A 23,250-nucleotide genomic window follows, 5' to 3' on the forward strand; every position below is an offset into this window, starting at 1 on the left:
GCTGGTAGTTAAGGCTATGCTTGTGTCCCGGGTTGGCAGTGCCACTTCGTTGCTCGTCGCATTCAGTCCGCATTGGCAGCGTCGCATTTCGTCAGCGGTGGGGCTCACAAACGCGCGACGAGGTTAACGACAGCCCAGACATAGACCCAGACCCCAGACCCCATCTCTAAACGAAACCCCAACATTTCAAACCAAACGTTAACCGTTAAACGACTAGGCACGTAGCGTAGCTGGCGGTCGGACTGATCTAACCGAGGAGCAGTTAATAGTAAACACTAACAGTGAATGTAAGCGAACGAGCGAAAAACAAAAAACAAAAAACTAAAATTGAACCTAAATACAAAAACATATATGTACATGTATCCATCTCTCGTACATGGCCCAGCTAACAAATGACAATGAAGAAGTGAACAAAAACAATGTCAAAAAAAAAAAAAAAAACTGTTAGCGCAAATCCAGGCCACAAAATTCAGCTCACTAAAATAAATACATATTAAAGTGTATGTGTGTGAGTGTGTGTGTGTGTGCGTCTGAATGTATGCGTCTATGGGTATGTGTGTATGTGTGTTTGTGCGCCGCCGTTGGCGTCGACGTTGTGCGTGTCTTTGAATTTTTGGGTGTGGACTTGTTTCTTGTTTCATTTTCTGCTGTGGCTGTCGCTTCTGCTGCCGATGCTGCTGCTGCTGCTGCTGCTATGTTTCTCTTTGCTCGCTACCTAACCGACCTCTGCTGTCGCCTGTGCCCCTCTCTCCAGGACTGTGCTTTCGCACACAGCCTAAAACTAATAACGGCAACAACCACAACACCACAATAACAACAACAACAACAATGAGTGCACAGTGATCAAAAGTGCATGACAACTGCAGATGCAGTAGCAGAATTGTAACTTTTTTTTTCTGTTTTTGTTTCTGTTGAACAAAATGATAACCGTTTGGCTCAGCAGGGAATGCCCAGAGCCACGCCTCCTTTGCCTTGCCTTTGCCCTTGTTTGATCAAGTGACGCCTGTAAGTAGGCAATCAAATCATCAAAAGTAAATACGAATAATTGAAACAGTGCTACAAATGTTTTTCTTGATTACTTTTTTTTCAAGTGTAGCTCAAAGTGTGCTTCAAAAGAAAACAAAAATAAATAACGGTAGATCAAAGTTCAATGCTAAGTAGATGCCGAACCAAGGCACGAGCCCCTCTTTTTGAAAGGCAGCCGCAGCAGCAGCAGCAGCAGCAGCAACAACAGCAGCAGCAACCACGCCTCCATTATTATTACTGCTGACACACAAATTCACACACATACACACACACAGATGAGCACAGAGCAAATCAAATAGAAAACAAGTAAGAAGACTCTAGTCGAGACTGCTCGACTAGGAGATACCCTGAACCCTCTAAGCTGATATTCTAATCATTCTGCACTTCTTTTATGCACACATACATACACATGCTTCCACACGCACGCATAAGCCTGCGCTCTGCTAACTGCGCAGTAAGCAGCGACTGCGCTTGGGCTGCGCTGCAGTGTGGGCAATATTATGAGAATTTATTTGTCGAATAATTTCTTTTGTAAACATATGATCTTAATGAAACTTTCAGAGTGTAATCATATGGTTAAAATGTGTGTACATTCCAAAGCACAAGTCTCTAGTACTTGAAATGCGTTTTTTACAAATTGGGGGAGAAGGGGGCGTGGTATCCAAAATCTGTAAATTACAAAATCTTTGTATCGATTAACTTTATATACAACGCAAATTTGAGGACTCCAGGTCTAAAAATGTTCAAATTAGGCTGAAAAAACAAAATCAATTTTTCGATTATTCTCGATAAAAAAGTTATCGGACAATTTATCGAAAAAATAAAACAAACTCGTACTGCGTATGGTACTCACGAGTATGCATGCCAAATTTCAGCTCTCTAGCTCTTATAACTTCTGAGATCGACGCACTCATACGGACGGACGGACGGACGGACGGACGGACGGACGGACGGACGGACTGACGGACGGACGGACGGACGGACGGACGGACGGACAGACGGACAGGGCTATATCGACTCAGCTCGTCACGCTGATCAAGAATATATATACTTTGTGGGGTCTGCCACGCCTCCTTCTGCCCGTTACATACTTTTTCACAAAACCATTATACCCTGATTTCCCATTTTCAATGGGTTCAGGGTATAAAAACACAAAATTCTATGTGTGATGGTTTATCAAATAAATTAATTGTGTGTGTGTGTGTGTAAAGTGAACAACTACACAGCTGCTCCTTTAACATTCCATTTGTTGTTGTTGTTGTTGCTGCTGCTGCTGCGCATCATCAACGTCAAAAAGATAACACGCCCCAATTTTTCTTGGCTGCCAGAGTTTTTGTTTCTGTTTCTGTTTTTGTTTTTGTTTTCGTTTTGTTTAGCTGCTCCCCATTTTCTTTATTCTTTTTTGTGTCTTCCTTTGCACTGCTGGCTTTTGACACGTCTAGCAGAGCGACGACAACAACAACAACAGCAGCACAGCACAAAACAAAAAGGCAACAAAGAAACTAATAAACAGTAACAACAAAAACCGAGTAACGGAACACAATAACGGTAACATCAACAATAAGCGAAATATTCGTAACAAGACGCATGTTGACAGCGGTCGACGCACTGTCGATTTACGACTAGCAGAAGAAGGTGAAGGACAGTGTGAGTGGGTGACAGAGAGCGTGACAGCGCGAGCGAGCGAAAGAGTGAGAGTGGGAAGAGCGAGGTAAATTGAAAGCAAAAGTTGGCCCACATCACCAGACCAGCAGAGCGCATGAAATAGGCAAACACATTACAACAACAGCCGCTAGAGCAGCAAACAAAATTGCACCGACCTCTGCCCACTGTCAGTAGGGGCAGAATGGGCAGTGTAGGCGTGTGGGCATGTGGGCGTGGCAGTGTCTGCATCAACTAAATAGAAAACAAGTAAAGAAAAAAAAAATTGGAAAAACTGTCGCGCAGCCAAAAGGCGCGCTGAGTCCTTATGTTTTTTCCCCCATATCACGTGTGTATGGCTGTGTGTGTGTGTGTTTTTGTGTGTGTATTGAATGAGGGTCCATAGTAAAAGTCATAAAACTGCCAACGAAACAGCGCCAAGGGACAGTTGATGATGATAATGCCATTGCAACAGCACCAAATAGACAGATAGATAGACTAGCGAGCGAGTCTGCTCGACTTTGGCAAGACCTCGATTAGTCACATCGGTCACATCATGAATAACTGTCGCAGTGATAGAGTGAATTCCAGTACTATTATAGGAAAACTTTGACCCACTTTTGAATTGTGAAAATCTGTAAGAATTACTAGGGCTTTAACTGATGTAATGCTAATAAATTATGACAATGATAATACCGATCACTAACGAAGATGAGTAATGATGATGAGTAGTGAATAAAATAAGGATGACACGATGTTGAATGATGATAATGGTTATGACTAATGATGACGATAATAAAATGATGATGACAACAAAGTAGACTCATGCTTAAGAGTAATCACTAATAATGAAGATGACTAATGATATTGAATAATGATCATGACTAATAATGATGATAATAATAATGACCAATATTGATGACAACGATGAACACTAATGATTATGAGAATACTCATGATAATGATGACGATGGTGATGATAATGACTAATAACAATATTTATGCCTAATGACAATGATGACAATGAAGGTGATGAGCAATGCTGATGATAATGCCTACGACTAGCTATAATGAGAACTAATGATGATGACTAATGGTTTTAATAATACTACAAATAACTTTAATGATAAATACGAATATACTTAACGATGATCCTGATGCTGCAGCTCTTGACGTCTCTGTGTCACAATTCAAACAGCCCAACAGAGCTGGGGGAGTCTTCACTGTATCTAAATTCATTCCACGTCCGATTGAGCAGGACACTCAAACTATGCGAGGGCAAACGACAAATGGGCGAGAGCTAGGAGGAGCTGACTGACAGCGGGCAGGTGCGCCGTACATCTATGTGGCATATAGTTATATAGCGCTCAACGTTGCGTATGCACAGCATGCCACATGCCACATGCCGCATGCCGCATGCCGCTGAAGCAGTCAGTAGAATGCCCAAAGACTGGCAGCCCAGCAGCCCAGCAGCCAATGGCGGCCTTTTTATTTGCCTTTCATAAGACACAATTTATTGCTGCCTTGTTACGAGCGTACACATATAGATGAGTATATCTATATACGACACACACACACACGCACATATATATATATGTATAGGGTGTTTGTGAGTGAGTGTAGCATAGGCTCAGACGCTCCCATAGACAGACGACGGCAGCAAAATAGGATATATTGTAGGAAAAGAAAAGACAACGCATTTTATGGCTAAGTCAATGCATGTGTGTGTGTGTGTGAATGTGTGAGAGTGTGTCTATTGGTTAGCTATGACCTTCTATGTCTTTGACTGTAATGCAGCTGTTGTTGCGGCTTAAACCGAACAGCCAAGCAGTCAGCCCGCAAAAGTAATCACTGCTTTGTCCTGTAGCAGCATTGGGTCAACAGCAAAGCATTTAGACACAGTCCCAAACACACACACACACACACACACACACACACACACACACTCATACCCACTCATACACATATGCATAAGTTTGGCTGCTTATTGACAGCGACTAAGTGGGAAAAAACACAGTTTAAGGCAGAGCCAGTCACCCAACATGACGCCCAACAAATTGGTGGCGTGAGTGCGGTGGGCTTGGGCTGGGCGCCTGGGGTGTTGGCACGAAAAAGGCTCCAGTGTCAGTCGGCCAGCTTCGCAGTTCCAGTGGCAGCGCAGCTACGCCCTCAGCTTCAGACTGCAAGCCGAGCAAACACGAGCGCCAGCGAAGCCAGCGCGAGCGAGGCCGACTAAAGTGCTGACGTAGAAAAAACTTTCGTAGAGCAGCCAGGCCCAAGCCCCAGCCCCAGCCCCAGCCCCAACCCCAACCCCAGCTCCAGCCTAACGTTGGCCCAACCCAACGCAGACTCCCAAACACAACGCCCAAACTGAAACAGCAGCGGCGACGCCCAAGCCAAAAGATAAATAACTTTAAGTACTTGGAAACATTTCGAGAATCAAGAGAAATTTGGAGAATCATAGGAATAATACAAGTTATGTGAACAATATCAGTAATAATAATAATTATACGTAATGACAATGCCAATGGTAATAACAATGGAAATGACAATGATACTGACAAACAGTATTGATGCTGATGATGATGATAATGATTATGACTAATGGTAATGATGATGACTAATGAATTGATCATGATGATGATGACTAACATACATCAATAATTATAATGAAAAGAATACTGATAATAATACGAATAAGCAATAATACAATTCATCAAACACAAATAATAATGGTAATGACGATGTATTATGACGATGACTAATGTATAGTCGTTTAGCTTGATACTGTCTAATGATAATTATTAGTGGAAATGACATATATAATAATAATAATAATAATAATAGCAATACAAATACAATGATAAGAGCATTAATAACAATAGAACAATGAGCACCCAATAGAACATGCGACAATACGAATCCCAGACAAATTGACAGACAGCAACTGCCACGCCCCTCAGCTAGAATTGTGCTAGGCCATGCTTCAGTTTCTTTCCGTTGCTGTTGTTGCTGGCTTGACTGGCAAAGGGACAGTCGAGGCAGAGCAATGAGGTCAGTTGGACTAATGCAAAGTTTTTCAAAGTCAAAGAAACTAATTATAGCAGCAATCGCCCTCTCTCTCTCTGTGTGTGTGTGTGTGTTTGTTTGTTTTTTACAATGCTATGTGTAAGCTTGTATTAATACACAATGTGAATGAGCTTTAAATTGAATTATACACTGAGCACATTTTGCCTGAGTTAATCTGCCGACAACAACACAGCACAACAACAACAACAACAGCAATAGCAACAACGATTGCCACCTGTGCGCCCATAAATACATACACTGCACATCCTGTGTACAGTGAGGCATTGAGCAACACCAACAGCAACACCAGCAACGACAGCAACAGCAACAGCAACAGCGGCAGCAGCAACAGCTGCAGCCCTCAATTGTTCATGTTGCTGTTGCCATTCAAACAACAAGCAACAAATTAGGTAACGGAAACGGAAAGCGTCAAGTCGTTACACAGCTGCTGTTGGCGCTGTGGGCGCTGCTGTTGCTGTTGCTACTGTTGTTGCTACTGCTGTTGCTGTTGCTGTTGCTGTTGCCCAACAGCAAGTTTATGCAAACATGTATGTATGTGTGTGTGTGTGTGAGTGTGTGTGGATGTAAAGGAAATGACTTTCACTTGCTGCGTGCTTGAAATTAGCAATGCATAATAGAGAACATAATTTAAGCCAAGCAACAACAGCTGCAACAGCAACAATAGCGAATTTTTCACATAGCTGAAGATGATGTGCAACTGCTTATGAACCCAATCCATCCAACAAGAAATAAACAAAGCTATTTAAATCTATGCCGCGACCCAGCTGCAGAGCGAGTGTGAGAAAATGAGCAGCAACACACAAGCAAATTAAGCAACAGCAACACGAAAAAATTAAGGAAACCCGACAACAGCAGCAGCAACAGCAACAGCAACAGGAAGATCCGACGAGATTAATTGAGGCAAGGAAAAACGGGCAATATCAGCGAGCATATTGTGCAGGTAATGGTCGAATTAAGGCAGCATGCTGTGCGGCGGCAACACGACAGCAACAGCCACAGCCACAGCAGCAGCTGCAACAACAACAGCAGCAACAATAATACAAAGCTCAGCTGTAGAAACAGGCAGCTGATGCGCGGCAGCAGCAGAACAAAAGTTAAGCTGAAATGTAGACCAAGCACAGCAGCAACATCAGCAACAGCGACTGCGACAGAGGTAGCCACAGCAACAGCAACATCAGCAACAGCAACAGAGAGCAAAAAGAGTTTCATTGCAACGGCAGCAACAATAACGAGAACAGCAGTAGCTGCAATTGCTGCCAATGCTCATATCAATGCAGCAATTGATATAACCTACAACAACTGTAACAACAACAACTGCAACACTGCCAACAGGAATAGCAAACACAATAGCAATACAAGTAGCTGCCCAGCAGCAACACGCACCAGCAACACCTGCTGTTGGTCGACAAAGATGTGGCTGGCATTGCCGCTGCTAATCATGGTCTGTGCCTGCCCCAGCACCGATGCTCTGCGGCTGACCAACGGCGGCAACAGCCTGAGCAAAGGCGTCGGCGCCAACAAGGAGCAGCTGAACATCGGCTTGATTGCGCCGCACACGAATTTCGGCAAGCGCGAATATTTGCGCAGCATCAACAATGCGGTCACCGGGCTGACGAAGACTCGCGGCGCCAAGCTCACCTTCCTCAAGGACTACTCCTTCGAGCAGAAGAACATACATTTCGACATGATGTCCTTGACGCCCAGTCCAACTGGTAAGTGAATAGCCAAAGTAGTTTTAGATACACCGAACGGAGTTAGCTCAGTGAACTTTAACTGTGCTCTATGAGCTAGCTTAATGAACTAGTTCTATGCATTGATTCATTGCATTAGGCTAATGAGCTAGCTCATTTGTTCAATTCCATCTTATTTTTAGCTTAATGGGCAACTCATTTAGACCACAAGGGACAAATTCAATTGTGTTCACTAGTTAATCACCTTAATAGTTTTAAATATTTAATAAACTGTACCAGCTCGGTGAACAATAGTTCAATAGGTCTCCACTGAGTAACTCAGTTGTTTCATGAACTATTTGAATAAAATCTAACTAGATCTACACATCCATTAAATTCCATATGTTTAGAGAAATCTAAATCTAATTCTAAATCAGGATGTAGGATATGCATAAAACGCTTTAGTGCTTTCTTGGCGTAAAAAAAAGAAAGAAAAACTGCGCCTTGAATAAGGGGACAAGGCTTTAGACTTTATAATGCGGTCACACGTCACATTTTTAATTAAGATTCATCTTGAACTACTTGGGCGCTCAGGCGCTCGAGCACTCTTCTATACCCATTAAAATTTTGAAAGAGCTGAGAGTGTGACTTAGCTTGACTCAAGTCGAGTCGATGATGATGGCCTCTTGTTTATGTGCCTAAGACTGCCTCTTTTTCTTCATATGCCAAATGAACTAGTTCATTTAACAAACGACTTTTGTGTACCCTTAAACGAGGTAGCTGCTCGTCGAGCACACTCAATTTATAAGTGCTGCATTCAGTTGAATAAGGCTACACTTGTACCTGGTCCGCCCTTCCCCATCCCCTACCTCAGCCTCTTAACTGTCTCAACCTCTCATCTTCCCTTTCCCTTGCTCGCCAACTAAACATCTAAGAAGTATCAAGCCTGTCCACAGCAAAGCAGAGTGAAGTCACAAAGTGGATGTCATGTCTGTCAGAGAAAACTTTACCTAGAAATAAATAGAGGATTGCTTTAAAATATTTGAGATATATGACTATATAGCAATATCTACTTAACTAAGAGTTAGCACTATCTATCTACGTACAGGAAGAAAAGGAAGTTTGAATACAACAACTAAGCTTAGACTTAATTCTACTTTAATTATGATTGCCCGATGACTTCCATTTCGCTCAGTGTACTAGATGAAAGCAGAGTTTGGTGAGCGAAGCTCTGGCTGGTCAGGCCAGGGCAGCAGTCGACGCGACTCGTTGGGGCAATCACAAAAGGCAGTGCCACGCCCGCGCACTCAAAAATGAAATCAAATTCAATTTCCCATACAAATTATTGCAGCATTTTCTTTTCAAATGGAAATTCGTAGAAAAGAAGAAGCAGCAGGAGAAGCTGTTGGCAACTGAGATTTGATTTGGGTTCAAATTGGGGTTGTGGAGCCAGCAAACAAGATATAAGCAATCAATGCAGAAACGTAAAGTGCTAGCACCTAAACAACAATACGAGGGCTGCGGCGTCGGAACTGGCTGGAACCGAAACCGAAACTGGAACTGGAATCTCTAAAGTGGAAATTGGAAATTGGAACTAAAATTCAAATCAGGCCGTTTCGCTTCTGTGTGCTTCTATTGTTAGAAATGCGTGTGCATGAATGGGGGGAACAAAGAGGGGGGTTTGTAGAATAGAAAACCATTATAAATTCCCAACTGGCATACGAGCACACAGTAAGAGAGAGAGACAGAGACAGAGCGGCAGAGCAGACAGAGAGAGAGACTTGTATTGTCGACATGTTTGGCAATCAGTCGTTCAGACATTTGTTATGTGTTGTAATTTGCGTACCCACATGACAGACCAGAGACCAGAGACGCTGAGCCGCCGCAGCCCACAGCCCACAGCCACCAGCCAGCCACCCACCCAGTGGGCCACGCCCACGCTTCAGCCTATCAAGCTGGCTGCCAGCCCGCAATAAACATTAAACATGATGTTAAATTTCCTTTTGGTTTCTGTTTGCATTCGCTTGCCGAGTTTTTATTTTATTCGTTATCAATTTATGCAGAGACACAGCTTAGATGGAGAGCAAATATACATACGTACATACATATATATGCATATTGAATTTATATATATATAGATATATGCATGGCCCGCAGCTGCGGCATAACCAATCAGTTTTGTCGCTTGTCAAAGGGCCAGACCAAGACTCAATTTTCGAAGCTTCAATGTACAGGGAAAAGCACACATACATTCAATACATGTAAACGCCATACACACACACACACACACACTTTCATGCATACTTAGCCCTTGACCCACTGCAATGAAATCAAAGTATAAGTTAGTTTGCAAATGTCTGACAGATATAACAAGTAAGAAGGCTCCAGTCGAGACTGCTCGACTAGGAGATACCCTGAACCCTCCAAACTGATATTCTAATCATTCTGGACTTCTTTTATGCACACATACATACACATGCACGTATAAGCACGCGCTTTGCAAACTGCGCAGCTAGCAGCGGCTGCGCTTGGGCTGCACTGCAGTGTGGGCAATATAACGAGAATTTATTTGTTGAATAATTTCTTTTGTAGACATACGATCTTAATGAAACTTTTAGAGCGTAATCATATGGCTTAAATGTGTGTACATTTCAAAGCACAAGTCTCTAGTACTTGAAATGCGTTTTTTACAAATTGGGGGCGAAGGGGGCGTGGTATCCAAAATCTGTAAATTACAAAATCTTTGTATCCATTAACTTTATATACAACGCAAATTTGAAGTCTCCAGGTCTAAAAGTGTTCAAAATAAGCTGAAAAAACATTGTCGATTTTTCGATTATTCTCGATAAAAAAGTTATCGGATGAGTTATCGAAAAAATAAAGCAAACTTGTACTGCCTATGGTATACACGAGTATGCTTGCCAAATTTCAGCTCTCTAGCTCTTATATCTTCTGAGATCCTTTTGCTCATACGGACGGACGGACGGACGGACGGACGGACGGACGGACGGACGGACGGACGGACGGACGGACAGACGGACAGGGCTATATCGACTCAGCTCGTCGTCCTGATCAAGAATATATATACTTTATGGGGTCTGCGATGATTCCTTCTGCCTGTTACATACTTTTCACAAAACCATTATACCCTGATTTCCCATTTTCAATGGGTTCAGGGTATAATAAAACCACAAAACTCCTAGTAGAGCATATTCCAAAAAAAAAAAAAAGTAAAGTCAATATATATACATACATATACAATATCTACAGGCTTGTTCATCAAGGAAAACAAAGTTAATCAACAGAAACCGCTTCAAGTTAATCAAGTGGAGCTACTTCAATAAAATGAACTAGTTCATCAAAATGAAGTCGCTCAGGAAATAAAACTAGTTAAACAGTGACTCGATTCATAGCAGAAAAAGTCAAGCTTATCGTCAAAGTTCAGTTCATTGAAGTAGCTAAGCTTCCAAAATTGAACTAGTTCATCTATATATATATGTGTACATGAAATTTCTAGTCTTTTGCCTTCACCTATTAAAGTAAACACATGTATGTATGCGTACATCCTATATAGTTTCTTTCTCTGCTCATTTGGAGTATTAAGCTTAGGATCTCTATCATGCTCCACAAGTGACATTAGGATTTTCACACATTCATGCAGTCAAATACGAGGCAACAATTGGTTAATGTATACAATATTCCATATTATATTAGAATATCACACTCTCTAGGCCATTATCTTAGCCATTTATGTTAATTGGCAAAGGCAAAGAAAGGTCTGTCTCTTACCTCGGGCCTAAACATGATAATGACAAATGCCGGTGCACGACTAAGGGATGCCCCTTGGGTAGTTCTGACTCCATTGGCAGGATAAGAACTCGAGATTCCCTCATACAGACAGACGAACAGAAGCATAAATGGGATTAGTCTGCTCAGCTAATCATTGAAGTGAGAGCATTATATACCCGCTCTCAGCGCATTCATCGATGGGTGTACAGGGTATACAAACCGATTATTGTCTGCTAAGAAAGAAGTGTACAATAAGCACAGACGGGGCCAGGGCCAGGGCCAATGGACACGCAGTCTGTGCGCTTCGTTCTTCGTCCTTTTGCTCAGCTGAGCTCAGCTCGGCTCAGACTCTGATTGCCTGATTACCGAGGTAAGTTCATTTGCGGTGAATTCCAGCAGCTGGACAGCTGGGGAGCGGGGCAGCTGGGAAGCTGGCGAGCTGGGTAGCGGGGCAGCTGGGAACAATGCGTTCCATATCATCTTTTGTCGCTCACTTAACGCTCTTCAATTAGTGGTTAAAAATAATTGTTTCCATTGCACAACGGTGCGTATGATTAACTCCAATCGATGCGCAGCCCGAAAAACTCGCCAATCATACGAACGTGACAATTTGCACTCTGTTGCGGTCAAGTCCCTCAAACCCCCAATTACAGGCACCACTGCATGCCGCACACATAATTTGTGTGCACGCATACATGTTTGTGTGTGAGATGTGTGTGTGTGTGTCTGCTGGACTCGCGCATTGTTTGCTGTCATGTAAATGATTGAATGAGTGAACCGCAAAATCAGCGAATGGAACTAGCTCTGCCTCTGGCTTCAGCTCTGGCCGTACGTCGGATATTGCAATTGTTCATATGAATTAGTTGCCTAGCAGTAGTATTGTTGAAATAGAGACAGTTTATCAATTGGTACTGGTTCATCAGATTGACAATATAAAAAAGGCTTACCACATCAATGAATTCGTTAATTCAATCAACCACCTACATCAAATTGAATTAGTTCATCAAATTGACTAGTTCATCAAATTCAGCTTGTTCATCAAGGCTTCAATTCAAATTGAACATCATTGATTGAACAACAGCTCAACGAATTGAAATAGTTTAGCAAATTAAAGTAGTTCCTCAAATTAATCTAGTTCACCAAATAGAGAACTCACTCATATGGAGTGTGTTGCTTTAGCTCAATTTGCTGACAAAGAGCAAGTTGGATTAACAATTCACAGATCCTTCATCTATAGAGACAATCATTAGCAATCAAGACTTTCACATTGAAATTGTATTCGATGATGCAATGTCAATAAGCTCACATCTTGCCACATATATTTCTTCCTATTCTTCTTCTTTTTCTTCTTCTATCTTCATCTTCTTATTCACAGCTTTCATATATCACCACTTTTTGTGTAAACTCGTCGCTATGATGTCAGGTCATTTATCTTACGACAAATGAATAACCAAGGCAACTGTTAAATATTTGTAGGCCTTCCGGCTGCTACTATTCTATATTTAACTAGACAGAAGGAAAGGTAGGGCTGTCGCGATAGAGGTAGAGGTAGAGGTAGAGGTAGAGGTAGAGGTAGAGGTAGAGGTAGAGGTAGAGGTAGAGGTAGAGGTAGAGGTAGAGGTACAGTTAAGAGTAGAGGTAAAGCTGTGCATACCTCTACCAAGAGGTAAAGCTGTGCATAATTACTCATCAGTTCAGTTATCATTTGCTGTGGTTGACAAGCTGAAAGGGTAAACAGAGCCAGACCTTCTCTCCACCTATCTCGGAATTCATCTGCATCTCTAACGACAGACACGTTTGTAAACCTTGTTTACACATTGTCTACATAAGGCATTACAAATACCCGAGCTCCAGTTTGAGCTTCAAGCACAAGCTCCACTTCCAGCTGTCCAACACTCATTGACCGCATGGTCAGTAGGCGGCAGAGCAAAGGGAGACAGCACAGCAGCGGAGCAGCAGAGCCAGCCAGGACATCATCAAAGTGCACATTAAAATGCTGTTGAAGCATGTTCCTGTCGTTAAGCGGCAAGCGCTTTCAACACCTGTGTAGGTGGCGTTGGCAATGGCGATGCTGATGCTGATACTTATGGCACTGATGGCATCGGCACAGACACCGGCACCGGCACCGGCACTGGCACCGACACCGGCATCGATGCTTAGGCCCTTGTCGATATCCACTGATTGGCCAGTCACCTGACGGCAGCACGAGCAAAGAAGAGTGTGTTTAAAAACAACGCTAAGAGAGCAATAGGGAAAATTAGAGCCAACTCCATCTTGACCAACATTATGACACCCTATATGTAGCTGTCGTGTGTTTTCGGTGACACCCTGGAAGCCCCATATACCCTTTATACCCTAGAGATTGAATATTCAATAGGGCCTGTGTAGCCTATATACCCTCTATATATATTCTATATGCCTCATATACCCTATAGATTGACTGAGAGACAAACCGAGTATCCTTATATAGTCTCAAGTACCAAAAGCCTCAAGCACTCACAATCGCAGAGCGGCATCAAATGGATAAATAGATAAATGGGCGTATGTGGCTAGCAATACTCAATGAGGGAATTATAACGTATAAATACAATAAGTACACACAGCTACATGAAGATATATATATATATATATATATATATATATATATATATATATATATATACATATATATATCTGACTGTTAACGGAGAAAGTAGATGCCCCTTTCTCATAAATTTTTATGATTCGCAATGCGAGGCCGAGTTCCATTTGCGCGCAACTAGTCGAGAGACTTGTTTATTGAAACTGGCTAACTGTGTGTGGCATCCCAATAGCAAAGTGATTTTCACACACACTAACACACACACACACATACACTCGCCTAACTGAACAGAGCACAGAGAAAGCCACAAAGTATGTGGCCCATATAGCACATACACACAGCACAGTCCTTGCCCTTGTTCCCATCCCTCGGAACCATCTGCAGTTGCAGACCGACGACAGACAATGGCATCCATTCAACTTGTGTGGCATAGCAGGCGGCCTCCATGCCAGCTAAAGTAGCAACAAGGCCGAAACAAATGGCCAGACCAAGGAGCAGGAGGACGGGGCGGAGAGAAGGAGTGGGGAGTGGGGAGTGAGGAGAGGTCGAGAAGGAGAGTGTGAGTTGCAGCTGGACTCACATTCGAGAGAGAGGGAGAAAGAGGGAGAGAGAGGGAGAATGGGTTGCAAGGAGCAAGTGGCAACAGGACTTTAGAGAGGGAGCTTGGGTTGAGCGAGCAAAGACCAAGGGGCAAGCAGACTCCAAGGAGAATTAGAGAGCAGAGAGAGAGGGGAGCCAGAGTAAAGAACACAAAGAGAGAGAGAGAGAGAGAGAAAGAGTGACGCTGTAGGGTAAGCAGCTAGGGCAACAGGACTCTAGGGAACGAAAGTGAGAAGGGAGTGGGAAGCGGGTAGCGGGTAGCGGGTAGCAGGAGCCACAGAGGCAGTCAAATGAAAAAGTATGGCCTTATCATGGCCTCTGGACCGACTAGAGTCAAACCGAGCAAGTAAACGCATAAAAATTGAGAACAAGAACACCAGAGAGTGCTGTCGAGAGCGAGAGGGGTAAGGAAAGAGACGGGAAACCGAAATCAAGATGTAGATAGGAGCAGAGATAAAGTATGTAGGTTCCGTTGGTGCATGCCAAGCATAAATACTTGTCGACAGCGGAGCGAAGCTGGCGTTTGCCTTCCAACTAATTGGGCAGCAGTCGGTTCCAGGTCAAGTGAGCTTCGCTCCCTCCCCTACATCCCCCTACCCAGTCCTATTCTTCGAGCCCCAGCCAGCCGTATCTAAGACTTTTGAACTTGGACATAACGCTTTTATTTACACATTATGTTAGAAGAAGAGCGCAGACGACCTCCGTTTCAAGTCCTCGGTTTTATGTTACAGACTATGGACTGAGCTTTTTTCTGGTTTCGGTTTCGGTTTCGTTTTCGTTTTCGTTATCGGTTTTGGTTTCGGCCTCAGTTTTGGCTTTAGGATGTTGTTGACAGTTGAAACTGTCGTTAGCAGCTGGAGCCGTAAATCGGCTGCGAACATTGTATTGTTTTATTAGAGAAGTAGGCCCCGGTCCAAAGTGCTATTTCACACCTCTCTCGCTATCTCGCCGTTCCCTTCCCACTCGCTTTCGCTCTCTTGCCTACGAAGTGCAGCCGCATCCTTGCGGTCTACTGTCCAAACAGGATGTTTACGCTTAGCCTCGTAAGCCGTGGCAACCGCTGCTAATGGCTGACGCCCAAAACCGAGACCAAAGCCGAAACCGAGGCCGAGACCGAGCCCTAGTCGGCTGAGGCCCAGCAAGTAGCTGCGGCTAGCCTGGATCACACGCGATTTACATTATTTCTAAGTGCTCTGGCATCAACCATTTGCCATTCTCGCCACAGCTGCGAGCACCACTAAATCATTCTCCAGCTGCTCCAAACAACTCTGGGGATGAGTGCTATTTACATGCGGCTGTAGGGCGTAATTGAGTCAAGGCGTGTCTATCCGAATCTGTTTGCTTGATTGACTGTCTCGGTGATTGTTGGATGGAATGATTTTCCAGGATGACAGACTCTTGGACTGACTTGACTCGCAGCTCTCGGAGTGATTGATTAGGTGACAGATTGACGACTGACTGATTGAGTACATTGGTAAGGATTGATCGATTCACTGATAGACTGACTATGTCCCAGTTATTGACTAGATTGACCTGATGCCCAATTCCTTGATTGACTGACTTTAAGATTAATTTTGACTCGCAGCTCTCGGATTGATTGATTAGGTGACAGATTGACGACTGACTGATTGAGTACATTGGTAAGGATTGATCGATTCACTGATAGACTGTCCAGACTGACTGTCCCAGTTATTGACTAGATTGACCCGATGTCCAATTCTTTGATTGACTGACTTTAAGATTAATTGATTATCTGGCGGATAGAATGACTTATTGACTAATTAGATAGACTGACTAATGTCCACACCGACTGTCTCATTTGTAGACCAACTCTTTGAATGATTGACTCACAGTTCTCTGATGGACTTGCAATTGCAGGTTGGCTGACTGGTTGAATGAATGACTGACTGACTGACTGACTGACTGACTGACTGGCTGACTGAGTGAAGAATTCACTCTCGATTCGAGGAATGCATTGTTGAGCGAGCTGAGACAGAAGTTTTCAATGTCTTAAGCTTGCCTAAGTGCATTTTCGCTCTGGGCAAAAGGCGAACATAACTAAAAAGCAGAAGTGAGGGAAAGTACGAAAACCTTTTTAAAAATTCTTTTTCCCTTTTTGTCTTGGCTCAAATTTGGAGCAACAAACTCAGCTTGCAGCTTACGCAAACATATTAAAAGTGCATTTGTGTAGGTGTCCCTGTGTGTGTGTGTGTCTCTGGGTAATGTATGGGACTTGGATGTCAGCTAAACATTTCTCACGTGTAAATCTCTTCTGACAACAGCCAAGACAAAAATCAACAGGAAGCAAAATAAAACGAGCCAAAAATCCCAAAATCAAAATCATCCTAACAACACTTTGATATTCGATAAGATGCTGCCAACAGACACCCACGAGCAGCAGCAGGGCGTGTGCCAAAGGGTGCCAACAGGGCGGGTGCGGAGTGGGTGTGTGTGTGTGTGTCAGTGGGTGGGTGGGCTGCGAATAGGCTATGGCAAAAGTGGGGCGTCGTCAGCAGCATTCGCAGCAAAGCAACATCACGTCAACGTCCTCTCGTGAGCTCGTTGTCATTGTCGCTGCCAGCTCGTGTCTATGTGTATGTGTGCGTGTGTGTGTGTGTGTGTGTATTACAGCTGACCATGTGACGTCAACAAAACAGCTATAAAATCTATATATGCGCCAAGTTTATACGAGCCAAAACCTTAACTATAGTTTGGCTCTAATTTTCCTTCCACATTTTTTCGCTCTCCTTTGCATACCACGCCCATGTGTATGTGTGTGCGTGCTTATGTGTGTGTGTATTTGTTTTTCAGCTACGTGTGTGCGCTTAGATTACATTCATGAGCTCGCCAGAAGCAAAAAGCGCGAAAAGTCGTCCATGTATGCATCTGCTGTTGTTTGCCTATGCTGTGCGTGTGTGTGTATGTGTGAGTGTATGTGTGTAATTGAGTGGAATTATCATAGTATTGATTAATTGTGCGTGCGTGCATGTGTAGAAACTGCTATGCTAAATCTTTGATTGTACACATATACATATACATATATATGCATATATATATATATATATATATACATAGCAAGAGAGAGTGAGAGAGAGAGAGATAAATTTACTGTGGCCGCATGTGAGGCATGTGCGTGGTATATTTCAATTTTTAGCATTTCAAGTGCAATCAGAGACACTCACACACAAACTCACACACACACACACACACACTCATTGAACACGCTTCAATCTGCACTCTTCACTCGCGCCACTTGACTAATTGTGTTTCATGGCGCTTGACACTAGCTCGTTCAGTCCGCGTCCTTCGCGCGTTGTCCTTCGCCATTGTTCACGTTCGCTTAGCATTAATGGGTGTTTAACGAATGAGAGCAGTTCGCAGAGTGGGTTGCTGCCGACTGCGCCACACCCTGCGATACCTGCGCTCTGGCCGAGCCGGCAGCTATGCATATGCCTCGGGGCATCCGAGGTCGAATATTAATTTCGAGTTCATGGAAACGAAAGAGCTAATGCATGCCACAAAGGCACCTGCGAATAACTGAAAGTTCTAGCTTTCAAAGATTCCGAGAACAATCGATTCACGGAAGCAGACGAACGGACGGACAAACAGGCAGAATGGCGATTGCTAAACTGAGCGACAGGACGCAATGGACACGGCTGTTATCCACTACAATATATAATATACATGCACATATATATATGCCGCCCTGTAGGGCTCGGCCACAGCTACCGTCCGCCTCTAGCTAAAGCCTATATACCCTGCCTATGCCACTTCAATGGCTACAGGGTATTAAACATTTTATTGTGAACCTTTTTTGATGTCGCTACAGGCTTTTCAAGCATATTTTAACAGCAGCCCTGCATAAGTGTGTGTGCGCATGTGTGCGTGTGTGGGTGCGTTTGTCTATGAACCAAAATGAATACCAAATTGTATTGAGCTAGGTGCCTCTGGCTGTGGCTGTGCTCCTGTCCCTATCCCCGCCCCTATCCCTGGTCTGTCCCTGTCCCTGTCCCCGTCCTTGTTCCTGTCTCTGTCTTTGACACCCACTTGGAGCTGCTGTCAGCTCACTGTGTTTCCGTTTCCGCGCCAGCCTGCCAAATATGTTGCTTAATGCAAAAACTTTGCCAAGCACACACACGTGCACACACACATGCACACCTACACACACATATATATGTGCCCAAACTCTTGATAACTTGCGATAAAAATGAAGGCAATTGAATGATGCTCAAATGAAATTAATGGATGCTGTAATAAGTTGACAGACTTCCCAGCCACACACACACACACACACACACACACACGCCCTTACCTCATGTAGGTGTGTGTGAGTGTGTGTGTTATGTATGCTTCAATGGGTTGTCAACGCCTCTACTCAGACTGCGAGCTGTACAGCAGCAGCAGGAAAAAACATGTAAGCTTAATGGTTTCTTATTTGAGCCGTAATTCAATTTGAAATTTCAAATCTTAAGCTAATTAAAGCGCACACAAGTGAGGGCAGACCAGAAATGCCAATGCTCGATTTTCTGTGCCTCTGTGTGTGGTCCCTCTCTCTGCGCTTCTCACAAAAAGTCTGTTAGATAACTGTGCTCAGCTTAATTATGTCTAATGAAAACCATAATTCAATTGGAGTTAAAAATGTTAGACTTGATTAACGGGTGAAACAAGATTGTCTCACTTTCACTTTCTCTGTGTTTCTCTACCCCTCTCACGCCTTCTCTGTCTCTCCTTTTCCTGTGTTATTCCTGTCTATAATCCTAAAAAAGGTCATACGACTTTCACTACATATTACACCGTCTCTCCCGCTCTGTCTTTCTAACTCACTTCTTCTGTCTCTTACCGTATTTTAATAACTTCATTAATGTATCTCGGTCTCTTTCTCGCAATCTTTCTCTTTCTCTCTCTCTCTCTCTCTCTCTCTCTCTCTCTCTCTCTCTCTCTTTCTCTGTCAGACCGTCTGCATTTCACTACCTCTGCTTGGTCTGCATTTTATCATTAGCTTGTTGGTCAAGCGTGTTAAAATGCTGATTCGATTTCCGATGAATTGAACACTTGTCTTCCGATTCGTAGAACCATGAAACAGTCAGCCAGGCACATTCCCAAATTTCAGCTGAATTCCTTTATGAAAGGGAAAACCATTGCTCAAATTGCGAACCAATTTAGAAATTGTTTTCAGGTTTAAAATGTAAACCAGAAAAAGTTTTCTTAGCTTCTGCTCTCCGCCGCGTGCCTCGCTGCCTTCGGTGGCTTTCGGTGGCTGACAAGCGCGAGTAACTGGATGACTGCCACTGCTTGACGGCAGCACTGGATGCCTGCCAGCTGCTGAGGCCGCGATGGGACTGGTAGCTGGAGGTGTGGAGGGGGGGGGAGGTAGAGGCGAAGGTGGCGCTTGCCTGGCTGGCTGTTAGCCAAAAATTGTAGCAGCACGGTGTCAAAATTCAATTTACGCATTATTATGCGTACATAAATGAGTCGACACCCCCCGTCCCTCCCCGCACCTTTGGGACTACGCGACTCTACGCTCTGCCGTCTTTTGAGTAGAGAAAAGCAGTTCTCGGCTATTTTGACTAGCAGCTCGGTGTGCGTTCTATGCGATTCTCACTACCTACTTATTGTCGCTGTGACAGTTCAAAAAGGGAAACGGTAAACGGGGAGCGGGGAGCGGGGAACGTGGCAAACAGCTCGAGTGGCTGCGGCAGCATGTCGCTGATTGTGGCTACAGTGGAACCACTGAATGAATTATTGGCGTTACCAACGCTGTCAAAAGGAGACGTTGCGTAAAGCCCTCACTTGCTAAAAGTGTGTGTGTGTGTGTGAGTGATAAAAGACGCGAACTTTTGAATTTCAATTTCAGTTTCAATTTTAATAATTCTACTTAAAATATTTTCGCGTTTTTAAACAATTATTGAACTCTACGATGTGCTGAAGCCCCGATTCCTTTCTGCCCGTAGCCTTGTTATAAGTTATATATAAATTATAAGACTTACGTAGTTAAACTCGCACCTTTTACGACGCTTCAAAGCAAAAGGAATCAATATTTAAAGTCGAGCAGCTGCTGAGGTCCATTAAAGATTGGATCCAAAGCTGGCCTTCTACCTCTTTTATGAAACTCAACTATTTTATGGAGCACAAGAAAATACTATGGAATGCTCCGGCGTATTTTAATTAAATCACAGACTGAACTTTGAGTCCCGCTGCCTAGCTTCATTCAAATTGACAACAAACAGCAAACATTTGGCTAAGCATAATCGACCAAGTTGTAGACTTAATTGCTTTACTGTTCCTCCGAGTTCATTTTTCATGCCACATTATGAAAAAGTTGTAAAAAAAAAAAAAATATTTTTTTCTGCTGCCTCTATAACTAGGCTATAGTTTTTTTTTTTTTTTTTTTACCTCAACAGAAGCATAAAATGGAAACGGAAACGGGAAATGGGAAATGGGAAACATAAAGCACAAACAGAGCCAGCAAAAACAAAGTGTGGTGCGACGCTGCAGAGAGTGGGCGACTAGCAAACACCCTGTACGAGTGTTGGATAGAGAACTAACTCTGAGAAAGTGCATCTATCTTGCTGTCATGGCATAAAATAATTTTGGAAGGGTATCCCATAAATAAATAGACTTGAGTCGTTTCATAAACAAATTTGAGTTGTGCTTGCCATAAGAAAGTCTGCATTTATAATGAATCAAGACTGTAGCTCTAATAGTGCCCCTATGATAATACGAAGGCATAGGGAAAGTGACCCAGACAGTGAGATAGATGGACGGAAAAAGAGAGACTAGGTATTTTCAATGGGTAGGCAGGATGGCTCGCCTACTCCCTATAGGTGTACATATATATATCATATACTCTTACTATGTATACGAGTATATATATTAAAACTCACTTTGCAAGTGAAGATCTTATACCACAAGCAGAGTGCATAAATTATCGCCCCTCTATTTCATCACAGCTCGGAGCTCTTACAAGGGCAAACAGACAGCCGAGGAGGCGTAGGGAAAGAGCTGGAACAAACTTGTTCACAATTTGATTACACCCCTTTGACCCCATTGGCAGGGTATACATATATATATACATGCACATTTATATATATTTATATACATATATAAAGGAAAAGGAAATAGGAAAAAGGAAACCGAGAGACAGGAGCGCCAACAACCATTTCAAAAGCAATTAAAAATGTTTAATACATACAATTAAAGTTTTTAATGGACAGCCAGGCGCGAGTGACTTGTGTGCACGGAAAGAGGCTGGGCGGGTGGTGGTGGGGCTAGCCACGCCCGTGGCGTGTCTGGGGCAGAGGTGGGCGTATGATGTAAAAAATCAAACAATTTTTCGACTGCTAATTAAATCAAAATTCATTTAAGGCCAAACTGAATTTCGCCGACTGTAAATTGCATTGACCAGCAAAGTGGGGGCCAGCAAAGAGGCGTGGCAAGACTATGACTAGAAATTTGGCGTATCGTGTCCGCCCTAGCCTTAAGCCTTTAAGCCTTTAAGTCCTTGTGGTGGCTGCCAGGCATAATTTTATTAAACGATTTTCTATTGTCGACTTAATCAGTGAGTTGTCCAGCCTCTCTCTCTCTCTCTCTCTCTCTCTCTCTCTCTCTCTCTCTTTCACGCTCTCGCTGTCGCTTTCATCCCGGCTTAGGTCCCATTCATCCATCAAACTGAATGGCTCTCTGTATGCGTGTGTATGTGAGCCTATCTATCTAGCTATCCATACAGCCAGACAGCCAGACAGCTAGACAGTCAGGCATCTATCGATCTATCTGCGGGCTGGTAATTGAATGCATGTGGGGGAAAAACTGTTGATAAAATTAGCAGCACCTCCTTTTCGGCGCTCAAATGCAAATAGCAGAAATAAAGTGATGAAAAAGTTAATTAAACTTTTTGATGAGATTTACAGATTTTGGCATTGCGAGGCACCTCTCGACCCTGCCACACAGACCCCTTCGCCGCAGACAGAGCGCCACAGATCCCACCACGGACACCTCCACCTCACCGGACCTCCCACAGCGCCTCCCCCTCCTTCGCAGATATCCCACAAATGTCAGCAGTGATCCCAGCGCACACCTCTCCAGGGTCCCCTCAATAGACCCCTAAACAGACCTCAATAGAATCTAGCATTATGCAGCTCCTGCTCCTCTTCCTCTTCCCTCCCATCTCTGGCTTTTTTCTCTCTTACAGATGCCCACACAGACACCTCTCTTCCTGCTCTCTGCGCTCTCTACTGCAGACCCTCGAGTCCTCTTCGCCTGCTCTCTCTCTCTCTCTCTCTCTCTCTCTCTCTCTCTCTCTCTCTCTCTCTCTCTCTCTCTCTCTCGATTCACGTTCTGCAAAACTTTCGACACACACTCATGCTTCTCCCACTCATTCTCCCTCTCAGTCTCCCCCTCTCCTGCTGGCTCTGTCATTTTTGGCCAAGTTATGTTTGTTCAAGTGTCGGCTCACTCAACTTTCAAGTTTCAACTTTGACATGTCATTCACATTCGCCTGTCGCCTGGAGCTTTTTTCGTGTCTTCCCTGCGCAAAACTTTCTGAATTATCGCTGGTCATTGTTTTACAAACTAAGCAACGCATCCTGCAAATTCCTTGACATCCTGCGCCACTGCCAACCACCCAACCCTCGCCCCGCAGCCTCTGCTGCCTCGCGCCTCCGCTGCTCAATATTGCAAAGTGAGCTGCTCGAAGCCTTTCAAATCAATTTCATTGAAGCCGTATCTGTTGCTGTTTACTGTTGCCGTTGCCGTTGCCGTTGCCGTTACTGTTGCTGTTGCTGTTGATTGGATAAACATCCCTTTCCATTGGGCGTTGGGGAATACATATGAATTAATTACAATGGCTCTGCCCTG

General features: G+C 43.7%; 1 protein-coding gene across 9 annotated transcripts in view; it reads left to right on the top strand.

The window, feature by feature from the left end:
* Nmdar2 (glutamate ionotropic receptor NMDA type subunit 2) overlaps nt 1-23,250 on the top strand; it is a 33,517-nt gene continuing 10,267 nt past the window's right edge. For 3 of the 9 annotated variants that reach the window (XR_016270887.1, XM_018016518.2, XM_018016522.2), the window contains exons 1-2: nt 1-287; nt 6,390-7,469. Coding sequence is in view for 8 of the 9 variants with exons in the window: in XM_018016518.2 (XP_017872007.1) it covers nt 6,701-7,469 (769 nt within the window). In the remaining variant the exon portion in view is untranslated. Of the gene's footprint in view, nt 288-6,361; nt 7,470-23,250 lie in introns of all 9 variants that reach the window. The other 6 variants (XM_089473317.1, XM_089473318.1, XM_089473319.1 and 3 more) reach the window with 6 other exon arrangements.

Source organism: Drosophila arizonae, chromosome X (genome assembly GCF_054131065.1).
Source record: "Drosophila arizonae isolate 15081-1271.41 chromosome X, UAZ_ARI_1.0, whole genome shotgun sequence".
NCBI classification, from domain to species: Eukaryota; Metazoa; Arthropoda; class Insecta; order Diptera; family Drosophilidae; genus Drosophila; species Drosophila arizonae.